Raw genomic sequence first — 25,293 nt, 5'->3', positions numbered from 1 at the left:
TTGATTACATTAATACAAGTTTATTTATTCCTTGCAATAAATTAAAATACCTGTATAAAATTTTTTAGAACGCATATGAAATTGTGGTCTCGGGTATAGTGAATGATATTTTTTTATAATTAAACTAGATATTTGCAGAAATGTTGGCTAAACATAAGATGTCACTTTAACAATGACGAGTCTTTGTTTACATTTTTGGTCTCGAAATTTCATTTCCAACTATAGTAGAGTAGCATATTATTTTTTTCATAACGACAATAGCTTCGATAAATGTCTTTAATGTAATTAAAGGAATTGAATATTGATTACAATTAAATGTGTATAAGATTGTATTGTGCGCTTTTCCTTACACAACTAGACATCTTCATAGAAAAATTAACAGTAAGGTACATTACCTGAATAACTTATTACATACATTGACATGTCGTCATAGTGACATTTTTACATTTTTTGATACTAATAGTTTTGTTAGTGATTTTTATTTGACAAAAGATGCAATGTATCTTTCTAAATCATCTAAAAATAAATAAGCCACTTTAGTGGCTTATAATATTGACTACATGAACAGTTTACATGGTAAACTTAAACATAAAAATACTGACATAACAAATAATTCTATTAATATTTGTGACATAAGTACTATGACTGCAGATTTAAACTGCTCACAAAGACAAAGGGAAAGCAATCAGAATTAATAATTGTTCATCAGAACATACAAAGTTTTCCCGACAGCGAGTTAATTGTACAATTATTTTTAGAAAAGTATAATATTGATATTGTCTGTTTTACAGAACATTGGCTTAAAGAGAGCAATATGATGTTCAATTTAAATTAATATAACGTTGTCAGCTGCTTCAATAGAAAGTCAGTTAACAGAGGTGGGTCTATCATAATTGCAAGAAATAATATTAAAGTAAAGGAACTTGCTGACATTGTTAGACTTTCTATTGAGTGTTGTATAGAACTAGAAAATTATATCCTTATATGTGTGTACAGGCCTCCTAATAGTGATTACAATGTTTTTGAATAGGTGATGGAGGATATATTAAAAAAGTATCTAAGTTTTTTTTTTCGGACTACTCTATTGCTGTTGGCTGTAGCTGGCCTCTACAGCTTCACCGGACGTTATGGGGCGAGTGCAGATGGCACTCCAAACCCGCGGAAGGACTTATGGAGCGGCTGAAGGCCAACTCCTGCCCTACGAATACGACTTTAGTCTGAGGGCACCACTAGGGGTTCGAACCTCGGCTCAGACCGTCGTAATTTCGATCCCCGTTTGAATTGGACGGGGGATCGATCGGAGGGGTATTTAATAGTATTAAAAAAAATATTGTATGTGGAGATTTTAACGTTGATATTTTTTGTAACACACCCACATGTACAAAAATTATTAGTTTATTTCAGTCGTTTGATTTAAGTCATGTCTTTCATGAACCCACTCGTGTAACTGCCACGTCTGCTACTTGTCTTGACAATGTTTTTTCTAACTGCGAGTATACAGAAAAAATCATAATAAATAAACTTCCTTCAGACCACTGTGGTCAAGTTGTTAAGTTTAGCACTCAAATCAATAAAGTCGACAATAATAAAAAATCAAAAAGACATTTATCGAAGCTATTGTCGTTATGAAAAAAATAATATGCTACTCTACTATAGTTGGAAAAAGTCAAAAATAATAAAAAATCAAAAAGACAAATAAATGTTTACAATATTAATAAATACAAAAGCGCGATTAAAAATAAATTGGATTTGCCATTACACTATTTTTAATAAATGTATTGACAATGGCGTTTTTCCACAATTAATGAAATTTAGCAAATTAATCCCATTATTTAAAACAGGAGATAAATTTAAGCCAGGGAACTATAGACCTACATCTATTTTGTCAGTTCTAAGTAAGGTGTTTGAAAAGATAATGTTAAATCAAATATTACAACATTTCAGGGATAACGGACTGTTTCACAGTCAGCAATATGGTTTCACCGCCGGCAAGTCTACCACTGACGCAGGTGTAGCGCTAATAACACATATTTTCGAATCATGGGAGAAGTCACAGGATGCACTCGGAGTTTTTTGTGACCTATCAAAGGCATTTGATTGCGTGGATCATAAAACGCTTTTGTACAAGCTCGAACATTATGGTATAAGAGATAATGATCTAAAATTAATGAAAACTTATTTAGAGGATAGGGTCCAAACTGTAGATATTGACGGTGTAAAATCTAAGGGAGCTAATATTAAGATGGGCGTTCCACAAGGGTCAATCTTAGGCCCCTTTCTCTTTTTAATTTACATAAATGACCTTCCCTGTATGGTAGAGAAAATTACAGATATAGTGCTGTTTGCGGATGTAATTTCGTTAGTGTTTAAAATTGGACGTCAAAGTAATCAATTAGACGATGTAAATTATACTATGTCTGCTATATAAAATTGGTTTACATGTAATAAATAACCTATTATTAAATTCCAGCAAAACAAAGTGTATAAAAGTTACACTTCCTAATGTAAGACTAATAAAAACACAATTATTGCTTAATGACGAAATAGTAAATTTTATTAATGATACAGTTTTTTTTTCTTGATTTAATTATTTTAGAAATATGAAAGCGTAGTGGTTTTTGTATTGATTGCCGCATGCATTCTTATGTAAAATGTGAATACTATAACTATCAGATGGCAATTGTAAGTAGCTTTGACGTGGTCAAGTGTTTTGAGTAGTCATGCTCACAAAAAGTCCAGACTTGTGGCGGCGTGGTGGGCCGGGTCATTGGGCTCCCTAAAATATGGTCGAGCGCAGTGATGGCTGGTTCATCCGTCATACTCGTGAACGGGTGCTGCTTGTAGGGACTGGTCTGCTCTAATCACTATGACAGATTTCCTCTTATTAATTGTTTAACCAATTAGTTATGTATTCAATATTTTTTTCTATTTGAGTATTTAATTGAATTAGTGCTAATTGGTGGTTTGTATTCACACAGTTAAACTTAACAATGTAAAGTAATAATAAAAAGATTTAAAAGAGCAACAAGCAAGTTTCTTGCGATGAGACAGCTTTCCGAATGAGCGGTAGATTAAAAAAATGTAATGACTATTCAAAAGTGCTTCAATATAAGTTTTTTTGAATAAATGATTTCTATTCTATTCTAATGGTTATAATCAAACTTTATAGTCCATAGTTTGGTGTTGTGTTGCAGGTAACAGATAAATAAAAAAAATTAACATTCGTTTTGCGATATCAAATCTCATATATCTATATGAAATTGTACCTATACCTACCTACTTCAGTAGCATGAATGTGAATTTCAATTAAATTATTTTTTGACTACCGATTTTCATTATTCACTTTGCAATGAGGTTTACTTCCGTGTAAATTTTATCATAAGGTATTGTTGCGTGATTTTTTTTCCAAAAAATATGGAAGTTCAATATTTGATTCTAATATAATTAACTTAGTTAATAGGCATTAAATGAATACTATAAGGTAGTTAAATTGCTTTATTTTATTTTAGTAATATAGAAAAATACAGTCAAGAGAGAATGTCAATGTAGATAGATAAAAAAATTAGTTTCTGTAAATCTTAATATCTATAAGTAACAAAACAATATATTTTATGTTTATAAACTATTTTAATATCGGATTAACATTGATATACTTATCTAGAAATAGAAATATACTAGATATATAGTCATGAAAGTCAAGATACCTGAGGAGACGCTACTTGTACCTTAGGTACATATTAACAAAAAATAAATGCATAAATTTGAACTTCAGTCGATAATTGAGGTAAAATACTTAACAGGTTTAAATGGCACATGATTATTATATGTATTAATTATATTACCTGTTTGTATTATTACAAATATAATGTATAATTTCTTAACATATAGGTTCGTAATTATATATTATATTGATATGTTAATTGTAGATTTTACACAAAAATAACACATGCACTTCATAATAAGGTAGATTCAGGCACGAATGGGCATAAAAACAAACATTTAAAATAGTATTACCTAAGCAAATTATTCTTTGTCAATTTTAGATAGTTGACTTATTTCTATCATTAATAGATATAGCAATATTTTGTATTACATATATATTATTGGTATAGTCGTCTTCATTTATGCTGGAGGCAAAAAAAAACAGGGAAAAACTTGAGTCTAAAAATAACGAATATCCCCATTAGCGCTACCACCAATTTTTCAACCGGCAATAATCACTCGGTTATTGTTCAATCATCCAACATCCACTTGTAGGCGTTGTGCTTGTTATATCTAGTAAATAAAATCTTCGTAATTACCAGGTAGATTTTAGTATTTAAGTCTGTTGCTAAGACGAGCTTGAAACTTAAAAGATATAATCGCTTAATTAAAACATTCTAAATTATATGGCCTTTGAGAATTTCAGATACCTCCATACAAACAGAGTTACATTAGTTCAGGTATGCCAATCGTACTAGGGATACTGATACCAGTAGGTACGAGGTTTTTGGCCTCCAGTACAAGGACCTTTACATCCTCGTACAAGTTTATGCGAAATTTTACCTACCTAAAATCTGTCAAATTAGGTACAATGGCGGGTAGGGAGCCAAAGTAAGTAAATATAGTATAATATGTAGATTCTTGTTCTTGGTATCTTCGTAGGAGGCTTTGGCAATCCTGCATCAGTTGTATTATCAAATTGTACACATATATGCTGCCACAATAGTGTATTGCTGAAGCTATAGATACAATGGACTTCTAAATAATAATTGAATCAACTTATGTGTACAAGTAGATCATACAACGACAAATTGCGAATATGCAAGGGCATAATAATTAAATTTAAAAACATTATTGGAACACCAAAGTATATGGTCAATATGTATCAACTTACATACTTACACATTAAAAATAATTTTATTATTTTAATCAAATAATACAAAGTAATTCGTGTAATGCATTATAATAGATTCGTTCTAGCGAATATTTACTTCTCGTACGTGCCGAGATATTTGTGGCAATTAGGACAATAGTGATCAGTATTTTTCGCCGATTCAGATAAATACGGTATGCAACAACAGCAGCTGTAAAACAAAACCAAAGATTAATATATAAAATTTTATGTTAGGCCTTGAAGAAAATGGGATCCAATGCTTAGTGACCCAAAGAAAGAAGTATACCTACATGGTTACGAGTAAAAGGTATATTGAGGCGAAAACCAAATAAAATAGGTATCTATACTCATGGAACCAAATCACTTTCACCAGGAAACAATATTAAAAATAGACAATAATTTCAAAAACTTTCATAAGTTTACTAGTGAAAAAATATATTTTTATTCCATTTTGTCTATTAAAGTGATTTAGTACCTGGCTTACTAACGAATAACGAAAATATAGACACTTAGAATTATAACTATCCATCCAAATGCATAAAGCCTGCAAAAGCGTCGTTCTATTTCCGGGAAGGTTGTCTCTGTTACACTGGTTTTATTGTCTAAGTAAAAACAAGTAAGTACATAAAATATTAGTTACTATATGTTAGAGCAGCTTACTTAATCTGAAAACTATACTTCTAGTCCTTCACAATGATAAGTAAGCATTCTTCCGCTGTTAAAAGTATTATAAAAAAATTCCCAACTTACCATGCAATACAGCAGAGGGCAGCAGATATATGAGTACGCGTAGTGACAGTGTACCTCACTGAGGTTTTTATTGACGCGTGGCAGAATTGACACACAGTATAGCTGTTGTCAGGTCCCACTAAAGTCGGCACCTTGAATTATATGAAACATGAATAGGATTGTGCAGTTTGCCAATGAAATATATAGTTAGGAAGTAACAATAAAAATAATATAAATTCCTTCAGAAGCGTATTAGAGCAAGAGCCCACGACGGCCAGATATACGTCTTATTAGTAAACGTGAAAGTTCTTGTATGTGTGTCCCCAATACAGGTAAGAACGATCCCCAAACATGAAACCTGGATCATGGTTCCTTTGGCAGGTAACAGGTAACAAAGGTGTAAAAAATTTCATATCAAATTCGTTATTTTAAGAAACTCCATATTTTTATATATTGTTCGTAGCATTATTATAATTTGCGCTGCTCATTGCCAGACACTTAGTGTGGTTCAAACCCCCCGCCGGACCCCCCTAAACTATACTATTTTATAAATAAACTTACGTTATTTTAATAAAGCTGAATTTTATATATATTATTGAGAGAACTATTAAACTGAGTTTCCTAAATTGCCAGACAATTTTCTTGGTTCTTCATCCTACCAGACTCATTGAAACCGTATATTAGATAACAACGGTGTATACAATTTCATACCAAATTCGTTAGTTTATGAAACTAACTTTTTTTATATATTGCTCGTAACATTGATATGAAAATTTTTACACCTTTGTTACCTGTTACCTCCCAAAGGAACCACGGTCCAGGATTCATGTTTGGGGATCGTTCTTACCTGTGTTGGGGACACACATACAAGAACTTTCACGTTTACTAATAAGACGTATGTCTGGCCGTCGTGGGCTCTTGGGCTATATTGGACTACCGCAAAATAATATCTAAATCGATAAAATATATTCTCTATAACCATTATCTAATATTAGTAAATACCACGGGCAGTCAAATTTTGTTTGAGGCATTAATTTGAAAAAATCATGTTATCCATTTTCCCATGTAGAGTTCCAGGAATTCCATAGATTCCATACATCAAGAGAGAGAGAGTAGAGTAATTACCAAGGTACTCTTTGTAAAAAGACATATGCGTGAGTACTTCAGTCTCACCTATTTCAGCCGACAAGCAGCTTGCTTTGTACGCTTAAGATGTGTTTCAATTGAAGGGTGGGGCAGTAAAATGATAGGATAAAAGGCATTACATAGATCAGTTGGGTAGGGTCACATGATAACCTGATTTCCTTCGTGCTGTTCATGTATATAGGCGACGGTGACCATTAGTAGGACCGTCAGCATGTTTGCCATTTCAATTATGTAAAAAAATAATAAGTTCAGACAACAACACTTTGGCTCGGTTAGATGACAGATTACATGATTATATTGTAGTACAAAAGGTGTTTGTGCTTACCGGTAGTGGGTTAGGAGAAGGTTGGCTTGTCAATAAAACAGGAGCAGAATTATCCATCTTCTTTGTAATCTAAGTAATAAAATATGATTGACTTATTACCTAATATTTCAAAATAATACATTGAAAAACTATGCAACCAATTAACAACCAATATATAGATACATATATTTTCTCTCGAACTGAAGCAGTTGGTAGGATTCATCAATTAGGTGAAATCACACATATGATAAAACAATAAGAATAATAACAATAAAACAAGGAAGTATGTTAACTACAAACTAATGTACAAGCTCGTGTGATGTATATGAGACTGTATATGATGTAGGTATATGGACTTAACGCTGTATACTAAAACACCTTTCCAATAACAAATTAAAACTACATTATTTATTGTAATTAATTAATTAAATGTGTATGTTACTTAAAATTTCTGTTTGCTGACAAAATAAAAATACAATCTATCACTACTTATATTTATACCTAGTAAAGCAATTTTTTAAAAGATTGAAATAGGTGAGACAGAAGTACAAAATGTCTCCCTCAGTACGTCGTAGTAAACAATAAATTATTTACCTGAGCTGAAGGATATACTTGAGGATATAAGGGTACCGCGTTGTCATCCATTTCTTTACTTTTCCTTTGAAAAAAAAAAAACATCTAAATCATAATTATGTTGAACAGATATTTTCCTGCTGCAAATAGCACCATATACCTATTTTAAGTTAGAACTCTAGCAATACATGAAAACATGCTGGCGTAGTTTTTGCGAGATACGTGACATACATACAACAAACTTATAATACTAATAGAATAATCAAAGTTTATATATGTACCTATATCTCTGTCTATATCTAACCGTATTGTGTATAAGCTCAAAGTGTCCCGCGTCTTTCTTTCTGTTCACGATAATCACAAAAACTACTAAACTAATTTTCTTTTTGTCTTCAATCATCAGTCCCTAGTTGCATACAAAACAATTGGTGATCTTGCTTATAATGAGAGGTCATATACACCAAAGCAGTTTATCGTGTTTAAAATAATAACTGTTAGTTATTACATACATCTGAGTTGTTCTATTTAAGTACAGATTATATCTATCTTTTACGACACCATTCTAAGAGATATTTTTCTCTGCTACAAAAGTTAATCAATCATGTAACGAGAATCTTTAAAATTATGTCAAATATTTGAAAAATGAAATACATAAATTGATTTTTTGTGATGCGGCGCCATATGATTTGGTTAGAATTATTACGATAGCCATCTGGGAGTATTCATCGCAAACGCTGTACAAACCGTTTGAGATATAACAAAAAATACCTATATGACGGGATTACGAACTCGCTTGCCTATACGCTGGATTCGCTGTAGCTATAGAAAAATGTACATATGTTTCCTCTACCTACTCGTGTGAAGTCCGGGCCTGTTGCTGCTAAACTATAATTATATATGCATATTGCACATACCTACACTATACCTATATATACACACATCTTAACTCCGATCATATAAATAATTTAAACTCGTTTCTAATTTTATGTTAATTATTGAATCTATTTAAATGTGTAGAAACATAACAGTTTGTAGTGAGGTTCGTACAATAATAATGGATAAGGTTATAATGTTAGATACTTCACATGTCTAAGATTACTATTATGGTTTGGGTTTATAACATTTTCTGGTATTTACAAGTTCCAATTAAGTATTAAATATGTATTTGATATCCACGAATATAAAAACAATAATGTCATTTCATTGTGTTCATAAGAAAGTTTATTCAAAAATGAACTTTAATTTTTTTTTTTTGCCCACTTACATTATATTAAAACAACATTGACTACATAACAATTAGGTACCTACGTATGGTAAAGTAGAGAGTAATTTTTCCACTTTCAGTGAGGGATTTAAAAAAGCTGTTAAAGTACCTATACCTATGTAGATCCTTTAATTCAGTAGCAAAGAATCACCTATACAAACCCGAATTGTATATCTATACATATAAATAAAATTGAAATGTCTGTTTGGAATATTGAGTTTACCGTTTTATAATATATGAATAGAAAATGTACCGTACATACACAAAAATAAGATTTTTTGTCTGTCTGTCTGTTTGTTCCGGCTAATCTCAGAAAGAGCTGGACCGATTTTGACGGGACTTTTATTGGCAGGTAGCTGATATAATAGGGAGTAACTTAGGTTACTTTTATTTTAGAAACTGAAAGTTAAATTCCACGCGGACGAAGTCGCGGGAACAGCTAGTTGAAAATAAAAATGCAGTTTCCTGCTTGACTTTTGTTTATAATGTACCGAAATATGATTTGTTCGTCCATGCACATTGTAATTTTGCTGATACGTCTCACATGTAACGTTGCCAGACGTCTCTTATTTCACGGGACGTCCCATATTTCTTACGTAAATTTCAATATATAATTAAATTCTGTTGATACAATAAAATCGAACTGCTGATATTTTTAAAATTATATGTTTATTTATAAAATAAATATGTACCTATAATTTTAAGTCTAATTAAGTAAAACCAAAAACATAACAAAAAGTACTGTTTCTTTGTTCGAGATAGAAAGTTTCCCGTATTTTTTTAAATACTTGAGTTTTTTGAGGTTGACCTCCACGCGGTTTCCCATAGAAACCAACGTGACAAATTCCTGGTGAATTTGTTACGATGGGCCTGACCTCATGCTCATCTTATCCTCCTCCTCTTTGGCCCCGCCAGCATAAACCATTAGCGCAGGCGAGTGTACTATTCCACAATCAGCCGTTTAAAAAAATGTATGCCAGAGATATATATGTAAGCTTAATATGAATGGCACAATAATATATGTCTCAAATTGTAGACAGGTAAGCTACAAAAAACGTATCCGCATTGGAAAAACACAATACTTGGTAATACTATTCCAGGTATCTAACGTCTATTAATATTATTTAGGCAACACCCGACTTTATACATTCCTAGAAACTTAAATGTAAATAAAATACACCAACATATATAGCTTACCTGTTGCGAAGAAGAAAGAATTTAAAGGCACTCAAAACAAACGCCGCGATAAAATCGCTTGTTTTACACTCACAATATACCTAGTTAAAGTAGAAATCGACGTACTCGTATTGCAAGGTCAACCGCCGAGCATGGAATAAAATATTGTGTTATACTTATAGCAGCGGGGAAACATCGGATATGGGAGGGGAATCTCGACTCGAATTTAAATGGAGCTTGAAGTAACGCTACAGAAGCAGGCTGTGTGGGCTGTGATGCCTGCTGGGGTGAAATTCCCCCATTTTGAGGGAAACTTTTAGAAATCAAGCAATGTCTCTAAAATTGCGTCAATTCTTATCCATAAAGATGTAAAAGTGTAATGTGTCTATCTGTCTGTTAGTAAGTAAATAAGTATGTCGTATTACGAACCGATGTAAATAAATTAAGCAACAGTGATATTAGTAGACAGCGCTGTAATATGCCTTTTCTCAGTAGCCATTTTTATTACTAAACCTAACAATTACATTCTTATTTGATATTTAATACTTATTCATTACAATTTATTATACATTAAAAATCACTTCATTTTTATTCATAATATTTATAATTTAAAAAATCGTCTGTGAGTAAAAACAGTGCACTAACAGCCATTTGGTCAATTTATTTTTAAAATGTTGTCCAGTCAATTCTTTTAAATCTATTTGTTAAATTCTAACTACAAAATGCCTAAACGAATCTTAATAAAGTTTATAATTATGATAAATTATTTAAGTAACAACTAATAAAACATCAAATTTAAAGTTATACCACTCGTTTCGTGGCGATAGCGTTATAAAAACAACATGAATTTCAAATCAAAGTGAGAGTCTGAATGATATATCAAGAATAATACCGATAATTTATTACCTAGGATAAAATTTTATTTATTTTTGCTGTTATTGTTACAATTTCATATTTAACTTTAAGGGAATTTTTACTACCGTTTGGGAAAAACCTTGATGTAATCTGGCAATGCAGAACTTGAAAAACACAAGCTTCTTGGCGGGCTTTTCAAGTAAACAGCCGCGAAGGGAAAATATACAAAAAAATATTTATATTTATTGTTAATTCCACTGTAAATAGTATACTTTTACTTATTAGAGTTATTACGTCATATATAGTTATTGAATACCTATCCTAGTATCATACCTTAGGGAGGCGGCCATATCCCGCATCGTGGACGAAAAAGTGAGTTGTCCTTATGGGATCCTAAGTATCGCGACTAATTCATCAGAAACTTATAACGATGGTTTCTATGGGAAACCGTGTGGACTCAACTGGCATGGTACATTGCTAGCATTAGGATCATTAGTACACATTACTAACAATAAACTTCCCCTGCGTGTTCCCATTAATGAGTATGGCTATTTCTTTATTATTATGTAACGTAATGATTTCTTTGTGCTTTCTGGTTAAACAGGCATATTTAAAGAGAGTCACGTAACAATGAAACTACAAACTCAAATTGGAATAATAATATATATCACATTCCTCAATCTTACTGTACAACTAAATTAGACTACAGACAAGCACTTATAATATATTATAAGAATAATTATGTATATATTTTAAATAAATTCACAAAACGCCAAAGAGTACATTAGGCGTTGGAGTCCCACTCAATGAGATAGGCGGGAGGTGCGGCGGGCGCTAGGCGTCGAGCGAGTACACGAAACGTCTGTCCTGCTCGGAAGTACGACTGCACGCTGGACTTAAGCGCCGACAACTGTTGCGCATCCACCTCCGCGGCCACGTTGTTCGTTTTATGTGGACTCAGTTGCAGGCTTTTCACACTATTATTATTACTAGTACTATTATTAGTATTCCGCCGCGCATTCTCATAGTAGTTTTTCTCCTGTCTCTGTCTCAGTCTTCTACCGTGAAATTTCACGTTGTTGTTATGTGCGCTCTGTTGTCCGACTACTGCATTCTCTGTTTGAGTTGGGGCTGCTTTGTTCGTTTCATCAGGCAGAGGACATGATTTATTTAACTGTAAATACAAATAAAGTTATGAACATAAATGAATGTAGAACATAATTGTAAAGTTAATAAGGAATATTGCAATTACTGACAAAACATGCCTCTTTTGAGTTGTGACATTTACAACAACAGTTACAAAATATGTTCCTTCTAGATAAAAACGTCAATCATCTACAAACCTATTTCAGCTATCATAATTTGAAATGAAGGTGAGTAAACAATTCTTAAACTGAGTTTGTGCTAATATGTAGGCTGTTTTTCTATAACAATAATAATTAAATAAGAAAAGTAAATTCTGACATACCTGCATTTGTAAATACTTTCGTGGTCTTCTATACTTTCTCCTTTTAACCTCCCCATTAGGACCTATTATTATATCCTTCTCACTTAATTTTCGTTTTAGCGGTCTTATCATAGGTCCCATTAATGGATTTAATTGAACAGGTAGAGAAAATCTAGCATGAAAATGATTTTGTTTTCCATTATGTTTACTTTGTTTTTTATAAATATTAGCATTGTTCATTGCTTTTGTGGTATTTTGCATTAAAAATGGATTATTTTTACCCTGAAAATCTTTTAATGGTGGAATTATGGCATCAAGTGTACCTCTACTAGATGTTTCATCACCTGAGGACTCTATATCATGGCTAAAGTTACTGCTATACGGAATTATACTGTCCATGTGCTGCAGTGACATTATTTTGGAATGTTCAATAATGTTCTTGGTGGATAACTTAGATATTTCTAAGTTCATTGTTGCTATTCTAGAGGAGTGTGTATTTATTACATTGATGCTACTAGGTTTACTTTTGTTTATATCGATAGAGTCTGTATTCTCTTTGGAACTATTATCTAACTTCACAGAGCACGGAAGTAATGATGTATTGATAGATGGCACTAAAGAGTTTTCACAACTTGACTTCGCTTCATTAGTCTCAATTTCGTTTAGCTCAGATACTTTGTCTAAATTATCGTCTTTGGCATCAGATTTTCTAGCGGTAGAAGTACAAACTGTAGGGGAGCGCTGTTCTGTATCAATAGGTTTTATAGATTCATAGGAACTAGTGGAATCATTTTCGGAATTAGAATTAGAGTTGAGATTTTCATGAAAACGTTTCCCCATCATTAAATTTAGCCAGTGGCCATCCACTGGTACTATCATATGTTGGTTATGAGTTTTATAGGAACTTTTTTCACTGTTGCTACTTGAAGGTTGTGAACTGAAAAATAAAAAAATATAAAATGTTATCTTTTTGTCACATTTGTAGACACGAATGTGAGCCAATATTGTGTGGACAGAAGACCACACTATATTGGCTCACTTTTTTTTAATGTTGTATACTGAAACTTGTACTATCCACTACCGACCCTGTCATGAAATAATGTTAACCCCTATTTACCCCTTGGAATTTTTATCGTCTTATTAGAGAAAACTAGTCTCAGAAATCGAAGGACCATTGCAAATTCGATTTTCGGTTACGTTGTGATTTATTTTCCTTGAACTCTTAAAAAAGATGTTTCAACTCTATTTACTCATTCAAATGCCATTTTCCATACATCTGAATAATAAAATTGTATTGTTTTGTAATGAAGTGTAAATTACCTGTCATCTATAAATGGTTGAGTTTGTGGCGACGGCGCTCTTGGTAAGAAGCGAAGTCTGGGTGCATATTCTTTCACTAAATCATCAGTCAACGGTTCACCTTTCTTTATCTGTTAATTTAAAACACAATAAATAACAGCGTCTTCTAATTCCGAACTTAGCAGTTTCTAATATGGCTCGCTATCGTATTGCTAAATACTTGGTGATACTAAATGCACACAGAAGGTGTAAAATAATTTGAATTTTTTGGTATAATGATTTCACCAAGGGAGATTATACAAAATTCTACCGCCTACCAATTTGGTATGTAAGCTGTTATTTTCTTGGTGAGATCCAGCAGTGACATTACAGAGTATGCAAGCTTGAGTCGTCTTTAGGAATGGCAATACATAAAGGGCATCACAAATTAATTTTGTTATATTCATGGTGCATTATATATAGAGAAATGCTGCTATTTTCTATCAAAAAGGTAGACCTTTTCCCTATTGAAGTTTTATAATTTAATAAATTCTTATAAAACTTATCATTATTTACAAACATTACGTAAGAATAATAAGTTCGTCAATAAATACCTGTTCTAAAGCTGATAATTGCATTGGCTGAGGCGGTGGGCGTCGAAGGCGTAAACCCCAAATTGTAGCGCGTTTCTTCATCTCACGGCCACATTTGAAACGCTTCCGCGACGATGTTAAAGCTGTAAGAATTTTCTCACGACGCTCGTTCACAGGGGTTCGCCACATCTATTAATGTATATTCCATAAGTATATTAAAACAGCGCTAATAAAATATATATAGAATAATATACAAGAAAATCAATAGATAGTTATGAAGTATACTAAACTAAGCCAGGTAGTATATGTACTTATTAAACCAAGAATAATGAAAACATTAAATTTCTGATAAAATAATAAACACCTGACCACTTCTGAATGAAAGTTATATAAATTGTTTTCAATTTTACTTCTGAGTAAAAATTGTTCGGTTTTATTATTACTGTCACTGATGCTGGTGTTTACTATAATTTACTCACCTTCTCAGGTAACTGCAATGCATGCCAGTTATCCATTATATACGGCATTATAACATTATCTAAGTCGAAGTAATTTGGTGCATTATACGCTGTTAAATTATACAGTGCTAAATGAGCCAAGTCCAACCAACAAAGCTCCAACCGTCGTAAATATTCTATACCACCATTACAATTAGCACAAGCAAATATGTAGAGTCTGAAAAAAAAAAGAAATGTTAAATGCAATAAAAACATAATATAATAATTACCACTTAACTATTTTATTATAATAGCATTTCATATACCCAAATTAATATATGAACATTATTATGACAATATAACAGCTTGTGTAGCTTCATTTCTCAATTTTTGGGACCATAAGTAGAATATAAACAAGTTGACTGCCTGCTGGTGCTGTCGATCTGACAAGTGACATTTATATAACCAGACATAATCATCATAAATGAAACAAGTCTTTTGTTTACACTTGAACCATCAAATCTGATTTGTCAATACTATGCTCCCACATTGGTTATGCTAATACTCTCTTATCTATGATTATGCTAAGAATGTGAAGATAAAGTAATATTTAAATTACGATTATTGTTACTTACTTGTCTCCAGCATATAGGGGATATTGTAAACTCGACACGCATCTTTGGTGGAACCAACGGGAACATCGGCAGCATAACAACATCTGTATAAAAATAATTTATTTATAAATTACTTCTCCTCCTCTTGGTCTTTTTTAACATATAATAAATAGTTGTGGATATATTATACACCTATCTATCCTATACCTAGTAATAAACTATGATGTGCATACTACAAAGGCAAAAATTTAAAACATCCTGACCAATACAAATAGATACACAGATATGAATACAAATAAGTGTATTTTGCGGGAATAAATTCCGCGATCATAGGCAGAGTTATTCCTGACATTTATAAACGTGTGTTTACAGAACTACATAGTCTTTAATACATTTTTTACAAAATAATTTGACCATCACCAATTAATTCTCAGTACAGCCAACTTAGGGAATCTGTAAATTTTGTAAATTTGTTCGTGGCGTCAATCTCGATCTCTGTACACGTACATTTTATAATAGGTATCTACTTAATTTAAAGAATTCGTAGCGAAATCTAAGCATTTAACAAATAACTATTTAATATTAATATACCGAATAATTTAAATAAAATGACTCTTTTAAGGAATTTAAACAGTTCGGTTCTGTTCTCTACTAGAGGGAAACATTCAGTCTGATTATCTGTTGAATACGTGAACACGCGAGTTTTTCCAAATGTAGTATACTCTGATCAGTATAATATAAAATGTTTATTAGCTTAGTTATATATATTTCCTTACCTGTGCAAGCCAGTCACTTTTTTCACCACAATAGCAATGTGTTTCATTCTGGTCTTTTCCTGCTTCTGAAGCTGTTGAAGATGTTGTGGATGCAGTCTGTATAAAACAATAAAGTTGTTTTAGTTGTAAATAGTAGGTAGAAACAATATTTTGTTCATTGGAACACTTTTAGACCCACATCACATGGTGGAGTTAGCTCTTGTTGCTGCCGCCTTTGCTGTCCCCCTTTGAATCTGAACAAATCTGATCGCTTCAATGCTCTGTTTTCTGCTGCAGCTACTCTGTATCTTTGGTCGACGCATCTTTTGCAATTCCACGACGCTCCTAAACAAATGTAAAAAAAACCATTAGACATGTTTAAACTACCAATAAAAGATCCTGTAATCAATTATACTGTAGTTACCATTTATCCACGATTCAACAGGTGGGGAGTGGCACTTGGCATGATATCCACGACCGCACATGTCACATGCAATGATAGCGTTAATGGCGGGACTCGCAGCGGGCCCCTCACGGCGTTTGCACACAACGCACATAATGCGCCCGTCATCCGCTGGCGGTGCAATGAGCAGCTTGAGCGTCGACACCGGCGCCCAAGAGTGTGTTCCATCGCCGAATTTGACGAGGCATCTCGCGACGCCCATTCCAACTTCACAGGAATCATTGTCATTATTGGTGCTCAACTCCACTATAGTTCCTGTAGTCATATATTCTGTTGTTATTTAGAATCATTTATTTTAAAAACAAACAATATTTAAATACTATAAAACTAGTCAATACATTATGGATTGATTGTGGCTTTAAGTTACTTTCGAACAAAGGATGAAGTTTAAATTGAAAATAGTTTCTTGTATAAAACATATTTTTAAAAATACAAAATTTTCTAATCATCCAGTATAAACATAAAGCACTTAATAAATTAATGGTATCATATGGTATAGACCTTTATTATTATACCTATATTACCTTTAGACTTTATGAACAAATTATAATTCATTCATCATCAAGAAATTTGATCTCACATTTATAATGTAAGAAAATTATTTTATTTTTTACGAACCTAAATAATATTTCCCGTCTTTATTAGGTACGAGCACATCATCACCACAATGGAATGGGTTGGCATTGTTTTTCTCCGTGTTGGTTGTTGAGTCTGGCATGGCATTCTGTATTTCTTCTTCTTTTTTCTCATTCTTTTTATTAGCACATGGTGTAATCGTTTTGTCAAGGTCGCTCAGAAGAACATCGAGTAGTGATTGAGTTGAGACCTCTATAGACAATAATATATTTGTTTAAAACTGTTTGCTGCAAAATTTTTATAAGTACTAACATCATAATTGTTAAAATGTGTGTGGCTGTATGTAACCTTTGCAGGACTAAACTTTTAACCTGAGCTTGATAAAACTTGACATGACGATACATTATATCTCAAAGTTGCAGACTGCAACCTGTGTGATATGAAACACAATTCTGTGCAGGAAAGAACATGTCGAAACATATTAACTTGTTTCCCCCTAAACAAGCTAAGGTTTATTGATGCAATATCATATATAGTTCTCACAAAATTTCATTTAATATGACATAAAGCTAATAATAGTAACAATTATCAATTACTTTAATACTTCATAGAATAGTGAATCATACAACTCAAATTGTAACTGAAACTGCCAAATGTTTTGTAATAGTACCATAATAAAATATATTTCCAAAATTGTTAAGTGCACCATCAAGTCAATGATCATTATTGCATGAAATGGATCAAGGACATGGATTGTTTGATTCTAGATTTTAAAGACATTGTGATATATGATTACTAATAATAAATCATCAAGACACTACCACAAAGTTGTTACTATAGAAAAACTACTATTTTATCTGCTATTACTACAATAAGTAATCTGTTTAATACACAGTTGTATTTACAGGATTCCTTCACTTGTACCATCCTACTGCGTTTTGTTCTTCAATTTGTCCTAATGTCCTAATACCCAGTGTCTGTCTAGAGACACTGTGTTATTTGTTAGGAATTACACTTTTTGGCTTCAGTACTGGTTGTCAAATAGTTTGTCTATAAATTATCTCTTCTTTCATTTTACTTCAATCATTTGCCACATTGGCATAGTATTTATGCCATTCTTACTGAATCCAATTTATAGAAGTTCATGCATTTTTTCTAAAAATGACTAATAAAACCAATAAATAGTCTGTCATCAAGTTATTCAAATAAATTATGTAAATAAATACTTTAGGGCAAATTCAAATCTACACCATATGAGTTATGATTGTGTCATCTAACAAATGTATAAATATTATTGGTATCTGTTAGTTGATTTGCTGCTTATATAGCAGCAAATGAATCTCTTAAATCAAATCTCTCAAATAAATATCTTTTGGGCAATCTTTAATATGTTACAAGTTGGGATGTATGTTTGATTGTGACCACAGTGATATAAAATAAATATACTAGGCAAGACTTGACAATATTAGTTTTTATAGTTGTTTAAGTAGATAAGTAGGACTTTTTAACTGAGGTAGGCTTTGTACAAAGTTATTTGCAAGAGTATCTCTTTCTAATGTATTTCAAGCCTGATCTGCCACATTATGATGTATTGTCCGTGGTACTGTTCCTGTATATATGTGATGGTTACCAGTTACCATCAGGTGTGCATCAGTTTGTTTACTATTTGTTTAGTATTAGTAAACTATATTCAACAGATTGCAAGGTAGCAGCAGTTCTAAGTCAATAAAGTATATTTCCCTGTGTATTAGTAATATACTGCATGAATGTATAAGCAATATAAATTAATAAATAGACAGTAATTCTATCATAATTGAAACAGTATTGATAAAGTGGGTTATGAATAATAAAAACCTCAAGCTTACTACTACTCTACAGAAAATATACTGCAATTTATTATTAATATACATATGTATTGAATGAAATTAATTAGTGTATAGTATTATCATATAATTTTATTTATAATTCTATTATTTGGAAATGATCTTTCTATATATAATCTAGTTATGTTTAATCATCCTGTTATGTTTAATTGAGAGCAGGAATCTCACAATTAACAAATACATGAAATCAACATTATGTTGAATAATATGTCATACTTACTTGTAAAGATTAATCCATCAATTTGACAGCAAATTTGACAAAAAATATGCATTTATTTAATTTACAAGACATATTTAAATAAAAAAAAGGAAAAATGCTATTACTGACATGTAGATAACATTAAAAATGAAATATTTATTAGTAGTATGGCATATCACAAGAAGTAACCAGCTATTTATTAATGAAGCCTCTTTTGTAAAATCGTCTAGAAATAATGCTAAAGAGAAAATGTAGATATTGTTTGTTTTGATATAACTTCCATGAGTTGTTCAACTATATGTTGAACCTAGAAGCCTAAAGATATTGATAAGCACATAGTTTTTTAGTAAAAAGTGCTACCAAATACCATCTCCTCGTTCTGCAATTACACAGGTAAAATCTATGTTTCACTGACTGATATAATATCAATTTATACACCTCTGGTGAAAATATAATAATTCGTGCAGGCATCTCCTACAAAACAGTTTTATTTCGCTTACTGTTCCACTCCTTTTTTTATTTTCGTTTATGATTTTTAATATACAGTAATGTAATTGGTATACAAAGTTATTATTGGACAATTTAGCGTTAGTAACATTATGAGAATTTAAATTATTTGTGATAAATGCAGACACGTCGAAGAGTACAAGTAAAGCGATCTTCCTTAATTACATTTTGAAGTTGACTAAAATGCTTTAATAATTTTATATTAAATAATTCATACTTACCAGTATTGATATCCATTTCAAATTCAATCTTGTAACTCATAAATAGCAATGAATAATCATAATTTAAACAGCAAATTTTATTCTATTGTAACAAACATGAAGAGTATTGGCGCTATTGCGGCCATTATTGTAGTCAAACGTTTCAGAATTTTCCCGCGGTAACTAAGTTAATGATATACATGTGGATTAATCATAATGGAAACGAATACATTTTAAATCGTCATTCTGCTTTTATTACATTACACAGTTATTTAAAGCGCTTTTTTAATAAATATAATTTATTTCATATAAATAACCCCCGAAGGTTTCACTGGGATCAGCCCGTTTGTAAGGTGCGTTCCAGATCCGATAATATTCAGAAATTGTGATAACTTTATGTCAGTTGATCGCTCGCCTTCATTACAAATAACTTTATTATAAAATATACAGACGATTATATAATGTCAGTATTTTGATTCATTTACTTTCTATGATGATAAATAAGAAATATTAAAGACAATCTGGATAACATTTACGGTACAAAATATTTTTAGAGAATCTAATGAAAGATTCCCTAATTTTTTAAGCATATTTGAAAAAGAAGTTTTTGGTTAAGCTAATTCAGATTTCAATTTATCATCGTTGTTAGCGTTATAATTTTAATTCATTACTTGAACGCGCTCTTAACTAAAATAAAACTTATGAACCACAATCCGCACTAACTAAACGCATCAAAACTATTGTTTAACTTTTTTTATAAAACGCATCCGGAGTAATTACATACCTACCTATTCGTAAATCATGTTGTAATTTGAAGATTGTTATTTTTTTACTTCAAGCACACATGATCTACTAAAGAGTATAGTGATAATCTAAAAAAACTTGTTCAAATGTCATCAATAATTTTATATTGTAAATATACATATTTCAAGACATTACAGTGGATATTAATATTGTCAAAACGACGTACATGCGATTACTTAGTTAATAGTTATGAGTATTTTATAAGGAAAAATCATATTTACCAACGCCGCCACTTACATTTACAATGAATGCTTTCTATGAAAAGTTATGTTTTAGTGAGAGCTAGGAAGTCACAGTCATGGAAGATTTTTTCAACTATGTAAATGAACTTTGAGTAATGAAAACAATGATTAGCAAGTGTAGCTTCCAATTACATAATTATTATTAATGTTTTCAATTTAACAAGTACCCGGTTACATAGAAATGTCTCTGCTTTCTTGTCTATAGCAAAAAAGTAATATACCAATTCCAAACCTAATAGTTTCCTTTCCAATTGTATTTAACTAAATGTTACATTACTAATATAGGCAGTTTTTTGACAGTTTCATGTTTGGTATTTATTTAAAAGTTGTTGCAAATGTCATGCCAGCCTCAATTAACATTAAATTCATAAACAAACATGGCTGTACAGGCACAATCCCCTTTGCCTTTCTAAAGTAATAAATATTACAAAAAAAGAAGTCAATGTTGTCGGATGCTCGCTTCTATAAGAGAATATCGATATCGACAACGATATATTCATATCTGTCTGTCATCATCATCATCATTGCAGTACGGAAGTATCTGTCAATGTATGATAAATAAAACATAACTATTCATATAACATCGTGGTCATCCCATTGATTTATCTTTTTTTTTGTCATTTTGCGTTCCCAATTTTAAATTCTTAAATTTTTGGCCATAATATTATAGGAGACTTAACATCGACATAGAATCCATGTTTCATGAACATCGATATTTATCGATCTTCCCTACAATATTAGTAAATTTCTATTTCTCTAATACTTATATGGTTTTCATTCCTTTATAGGTATTTATCTGATAAATATTATATTGTTAAAGTGATATCCTTTTTCAAATGTATCGTGTTTTTTTTACATTGTAATTGTTTCATTATTTTAGCAAATAATTTTTTATCTCTGAACAGTCATGAAGTTGTGATTTTCATAAATTTTATTAGAATTGCGGTTGTTTACTCTATATCATCTGTAAGGAATTGTACTAATACCCATACTAATTAAATTAAAATATTTATATTATTATTATTATTAATATTTATATTATACCTTAACTTCTCATTTATAATAATAATTCGTCCAATAGTGTGAATTCAAGTTAAATTTCTTTTAGTGTTTTGGAATGCGCAATGGGCAATACAAGTCAAAAACAACATTATGAAACTGCTTCGAAGACGGGTGTTCTTCAATTATCTGATTATAGATTAAAGGAAATACCAGCCGAAGTGATAAATTTATCTGATGTACTAAGAAACCTTGATCTGTCAAAGAATAAAATAGCATTTCTGTCTGAGGATATTGTTAAATTCAAGCAACTCAAACAATTAAATTTGGACACTAACAAATTGGAAGTACTGCCAAATTTACTGGGTAATTTAAAGAAACTTGAATTATTTAATATTTCTAATAATTCAGTGTTGTTACTGCCCCAGTCATTTGCTAATTTAGTCAATCTAAAACAAGTTTATTTGAATAACAATAATTTTAAGGAGTTCCCTACACAATTATTAGGCTTAATCAACTTAGAGGTGGTTGAATTATCAAATAATAAAATTACTAAAATCCCTGATGGAATGTCACAATTTTATGCAATGGAATTAAATTTAAGCCAAAATGAAATATCAGTAATTAGCGAGGATATGCATCGAGCACCAAGACTGAAAATATTAAGATTAGAAGAGAATTGTTTGAGTTTAGATGCAATTCAGCCAAGTTTATTAAGAGATTCAAAAATACATACAATAAATTTGGATGGAAATTTATTTGAGGCGAAACAGTTAGCATCTGTTGAGGGATACAATGAATACACAGAGAGATACACTGCAATGAAGAAGAAGATGTTTTGATGGAACACAACTAGCACTATTTTCTTAAATAGATTACAGTACAGTATCAGTTTAAAAAATTGTATAATAGCTGGATTCTAGGATGTACAGGAAAGAGATACTTATAAATTATGTCTTGATACTAATTTTATCTAATTCTGTATTTTTCTCAATGCAAAACTATATAGCAAATTATTGCATCTTTAGAATTTTGTAAATAAATATATATTATATACTTTAAGTACTGTAAATGTATTTAGAAAGTATGGTTTTAATATATTGACATTGTTTTGTTGTTCATGTATGGAGATGATGGTAATTACTTATCATTATGAGAGCCTTTAGCTTGTATGCCATTACACTGTATGTATCATTATGACCGTTAATATAAATGTTGACAACCTCAGTGGTCTAGTGGTTTAGCACACCGCTTTACATCCGATGGTTGCGAGTTTGATTCCAAGCATGGCACAAACATTTGTATTCATGAGTATGAGTGTTTGTGTCGGTCTGGGTGTATTCTCTGTATAATATGTATGTATTTACGAAAAAAAAACTATCTATGTATTTGTATCAGTTGTCTAGTACCCATAACACAAGCTTTAGCTAGCTTAACTTGGGCCTAGATGATGCTGTGTGAATTGAAAAAATAAAAAAAAATTGTCCAGTATATGCTCAAATACAAAAATTTTAAATGTTATTTTAATATTGTATTTACTACAGTACAGTAGAGTAACAGTTGATAAGGCCTCTAAGAATATGTTTAGAATCATACATATTTTGTTATTGATAGTAAAAAGCAAAACTTGTGGTATTTTAAATTTAAATTGTCTAGAAAAAATACTTTTAACATGTCTCCTACTAGAAATTGAATATATTTCCTAAAATCTCCACATTACACAATAATTTATTATTTTTAATAAAGGCAATTGCAGTCATGTATATACTTGTTATGTGGAAAAAGAAGAAAAATGTAAATTATTTTAAATAAACTATTTTATTCAAATATACACTAAATATTTAATGTTATTTATTTTATTTATCGAAAATAATGGTGAAAGTACTGACCTTGTTATGAATATACATTTCTATTATATTATTACACATGTTACGTGTATACCTGAACTAAATTGTATTATCACAGAACACATGCCTTCATTACAATCCTCATCATGTTGCTTCGAATAACTCAAATGTTATCTGTTATACCTCTTAATTTAGCTATATTTTTAATGGATGATAATGGAATGATGCCCTCACTACAAGTGGTGCATCAGTGCAGAATGATAGGATGAATATGAACTGTTCAGTTACGAATTCACAGGGGATTAAAGAACTGTGTTTTCCTGGGGATCGCGTGGAGGTCGACCCTACATGGTAAATTATTAGCAATAGTGTTACTATTCCCAATTACTAATAATTCCTTCACCCTGATTCAGCAATTCGAAATGATATAAATGATTCATAATAATGGTTAGACCACTTTTCTGACGGAAAATTATTAGTAGTTATGTTACCTTAGGGTCAAAAATAATAACGTAGCTACAGGCGCTAACTAGACAGGTGGCCTCCTCCGATAGATCCCCAGTCTCATTACATGAGTCGAGTTTCGAACTACATATTTGTGTTTGTGTGACTTAGTTGTGTTCTGTTTAGTTATTTCCATAGCATTATGTCATATGGCATACTGCTATGGGGTAAAGCTGCCGATATAAATACTATATTTATTTTACAAAAGAGAGCAATACGTTCTATTTATGGGTTCTAGAGAGTCATTACGTCAATGCTTTAAACAATCAAATATCCTCACCGTTGCCTCACAGTACATTTATGAAAATATTATGTATACAAGGAAAAACTTAGATAGTTTCAAGAAACTTAAAGACTGTACAAGTAGAAACTTACGCAATAAAAATAAGCTAATTTTACCTAAATGCCGTCTACACAAAGTTAGTAATTCATTTTATGGTAATTGCTTAAGATTCTATAATAAACTGCCAGAGTCTACGCTAAATCTTACAGAGAGGCAATTCAAATCTTATATTAAACAAATGTTATGTAAAAAAGCCTATTATAAGATAGATGAATTTATAGATGATAGCAATATATAGCAAGAATAAGTTTATTTGCGGACAACGTTATAATTTTAATTTTCATACTGCTTTCTTGATATATGATAGCGTAGCGGCTTTTGTATTGATTGCCGCATGCATCCTTATGTAAAGTGCGAATACTGTAACTACCATATAGTAATTTTTGTAGCTGTGACGTGGTCGTGTGGAATGAGTAGTCATGCTCACTAAAATGTCCAGACATGTGGCGGCGTGGTGGGCCGGGTCAATGGGCTCCCTAAAATATGGTCGAGCGCAGTGATGGCTGGCTCATCCGTCATACTCGTGAACGAGTGCTGCTTGTAGGGACTGGTCTGCTCTTATCACTACGACTGATTTAATCTTATTGCATGATTATATTTGACCCAAAAAATTAGTGCTTGTTGGTAGTTTGTATTCACACGTTTCGACTTGTAAATGTAAACTTACAAGGATTATTTA

The 25,293-nt window shown here is 31.4% G+C and overlaps 3 protein-coding genes across 4 annotated transcripts; 1 reads left to right on the top strand and 2 right to left on the bottom strand.

Annotated features, from left to right (window-relative positions):
- Nucleotides 1-4,857: 4,857 nt before the first annotated feature.
- Nucleotides 4,858-10,259, bottom strand: LOC131844337 (lipopolysaccharide-induced tumor necrosis factor-alpha factor homolog). The gene is made up of 5 exons (XM_059193196.1): nucleotides 10,090-10,259; nucleotides 7,650-7,713; nucleotides 7,077-7,145; nucleotides 5,627-5,757; nucleotides 4,858-5,066 (listed from the first exon to the last, which is right to left on the bottom strand). Exons 2-5 carry the CDS (start codon nucleotides 7,698-7,700, stop codon nucleotides 4,970-4,972), a joined length of 348 nt encoding a protein of 115 aa, XP_059049179.1. The 5' UTR covers nucleotides 7,701-7,713; nucleotides 10,090-10,259; the 3' UTR covers nucleotides 4,858-4,969.
- Nucleotides 10,260-11,596: 1,337 nt separating this feature from the next.
- LOC131844237 (uncharacterized) lies at nucleotides 11,597-20,217 on the bottom strand. The gene is made up of 11 exons (XM_059193063.1): nucleotides 19,897-20,217; nucleotides 17,129-17,338; nucleotides 16,472-16,765; nucleotides 16,247-16,392; nucleotides 16,069-16,164; nucleotides 15,314-15,396; nucleotides 14,721-14,916; nucleotides 14,263-14,430; nucleotides 13,691-13,800; nucleotides 12,392-13,307; nucleotides 11,597-12,097 (listed from the first exon to the last, which is right to left on the bottom strand). Exons 1-11 carry the CDS (start codon nucleotides 19,934-19,936, stop codon nucleotides 11,708-11,710), a joined length of 2,649 nt encoding a protein of 882 aa, XP_059049046.1. The 5' UTR covers nucleotides 19,937-20,217; the 3' UTR covers nucleotides 11,597-11,707.
- Nucleotides 20,218-21,501: 1,284 nt separating this feature from the next.
- On the top strand, nucleotides 21,502-22,772 carry LOC131844422 (leucine-rich repeat-containing protein 57-like). Of its 2 annotated transcripts, none has more exons than XM_059193304.1 (2): nucleotides 21,502-21,709; nucleotides 22,030-22,772. In XM_059193304.1, the coding sequence occupies exon 2, from the start codon at nucleotides 22,046-22,048 to the stop codon at nucleotides 22,760-22,762; it is 717 nt and encodes a 238-aa protein (XP_059049287.1). In that variant the 5' UTR covers nucleotides 21,502-21,709; nucleotides 22,030-22,045; the 3' UTR covers nucleotides 22,763-22,772. The 2 variants fall into 2 exon arrangements, with proteins under 2 accessions (XP_059049287.1, XP_059049286.1); XM_059193303.1 differs by lacking the exon at nucleotides 21,502-21,709 and adding an exon at nucleotides 21,716-21,887.
- Nucleotides 22,773-25,293: the final 2,521 nt, after the last annotated feature.

This window comes from Achroia grisella, unplaced genomic scaffold (assembly GCF_030625045.1).
Source record: "Achroia grisella isolate CSIRO2021 unplaced genomic scaffold, CSIRO_AGI_Agris_v1 utg402, whole genome shotgun sequence".
NCBI classification, from domain to species: Eukaryota; Metazoa; Arthropoda; class Insecta; order Lepidoptera; family Pyralidae; genus Achroia; species Achroia grisella.
The sequence above is the reverse complement of the archived record's forward strand: the minus strand, read 5'-3'. Positions and strand labels throughout refer to the sequence as shown.

Excerpts from the sequence above, each read along its gene's own strand:
- LOC131844422 (XM_059193304.1), top strand. The coding sequence starts at position 22,046 with ATGGGCAATACAAGTCAAAAACAACATTATGAAACTGCTTCGAAGACG.
- LOC131844237 (XM_059193063.1), bottom strand. The coding sequence starts at position 19,936 with ATGAGTTACAAGATTGAATTTGAAATGGATATCAATACTG. Across the intron at positions 16,165-16,246 it reads AGCTAACTCCACCATGTGAT|ACTGCATCCACAACATCTTC; the intron begins GTGGGTCTAAAA and ends TGTTTTATACAG. Across the intron at positions 13,308-13,690 it reads CAACCATTTATAGATGACAG|TTCACAACCTTCAAGTAGCA; the intron begins GTAATTTACACT and ends TTTATTTTTCAG.
- LOC131844337 (XM_059193196.1), bottom strand. The coding sequence starts at position 7,700 with ATGGATGACAACGCGGTACCCTTATATCCTCAAGTATATCCTTCAGCT. Across the intron at positions 7,146-7,649 it reads AAGTATATCCTTCAGCTCAG|ATTACAAAGAAGATGGATAA; the intron begins GTAAATAATTTA and ends TTTATTACTTAG. Across the intron at positions 5,758-7,076 it reads CTTCTCCTAACCCACTACCG|GTGCCGACTTTAGTGGGACC; the intron begins GTAAGCACAAAC and ends ATATAATTCAAG.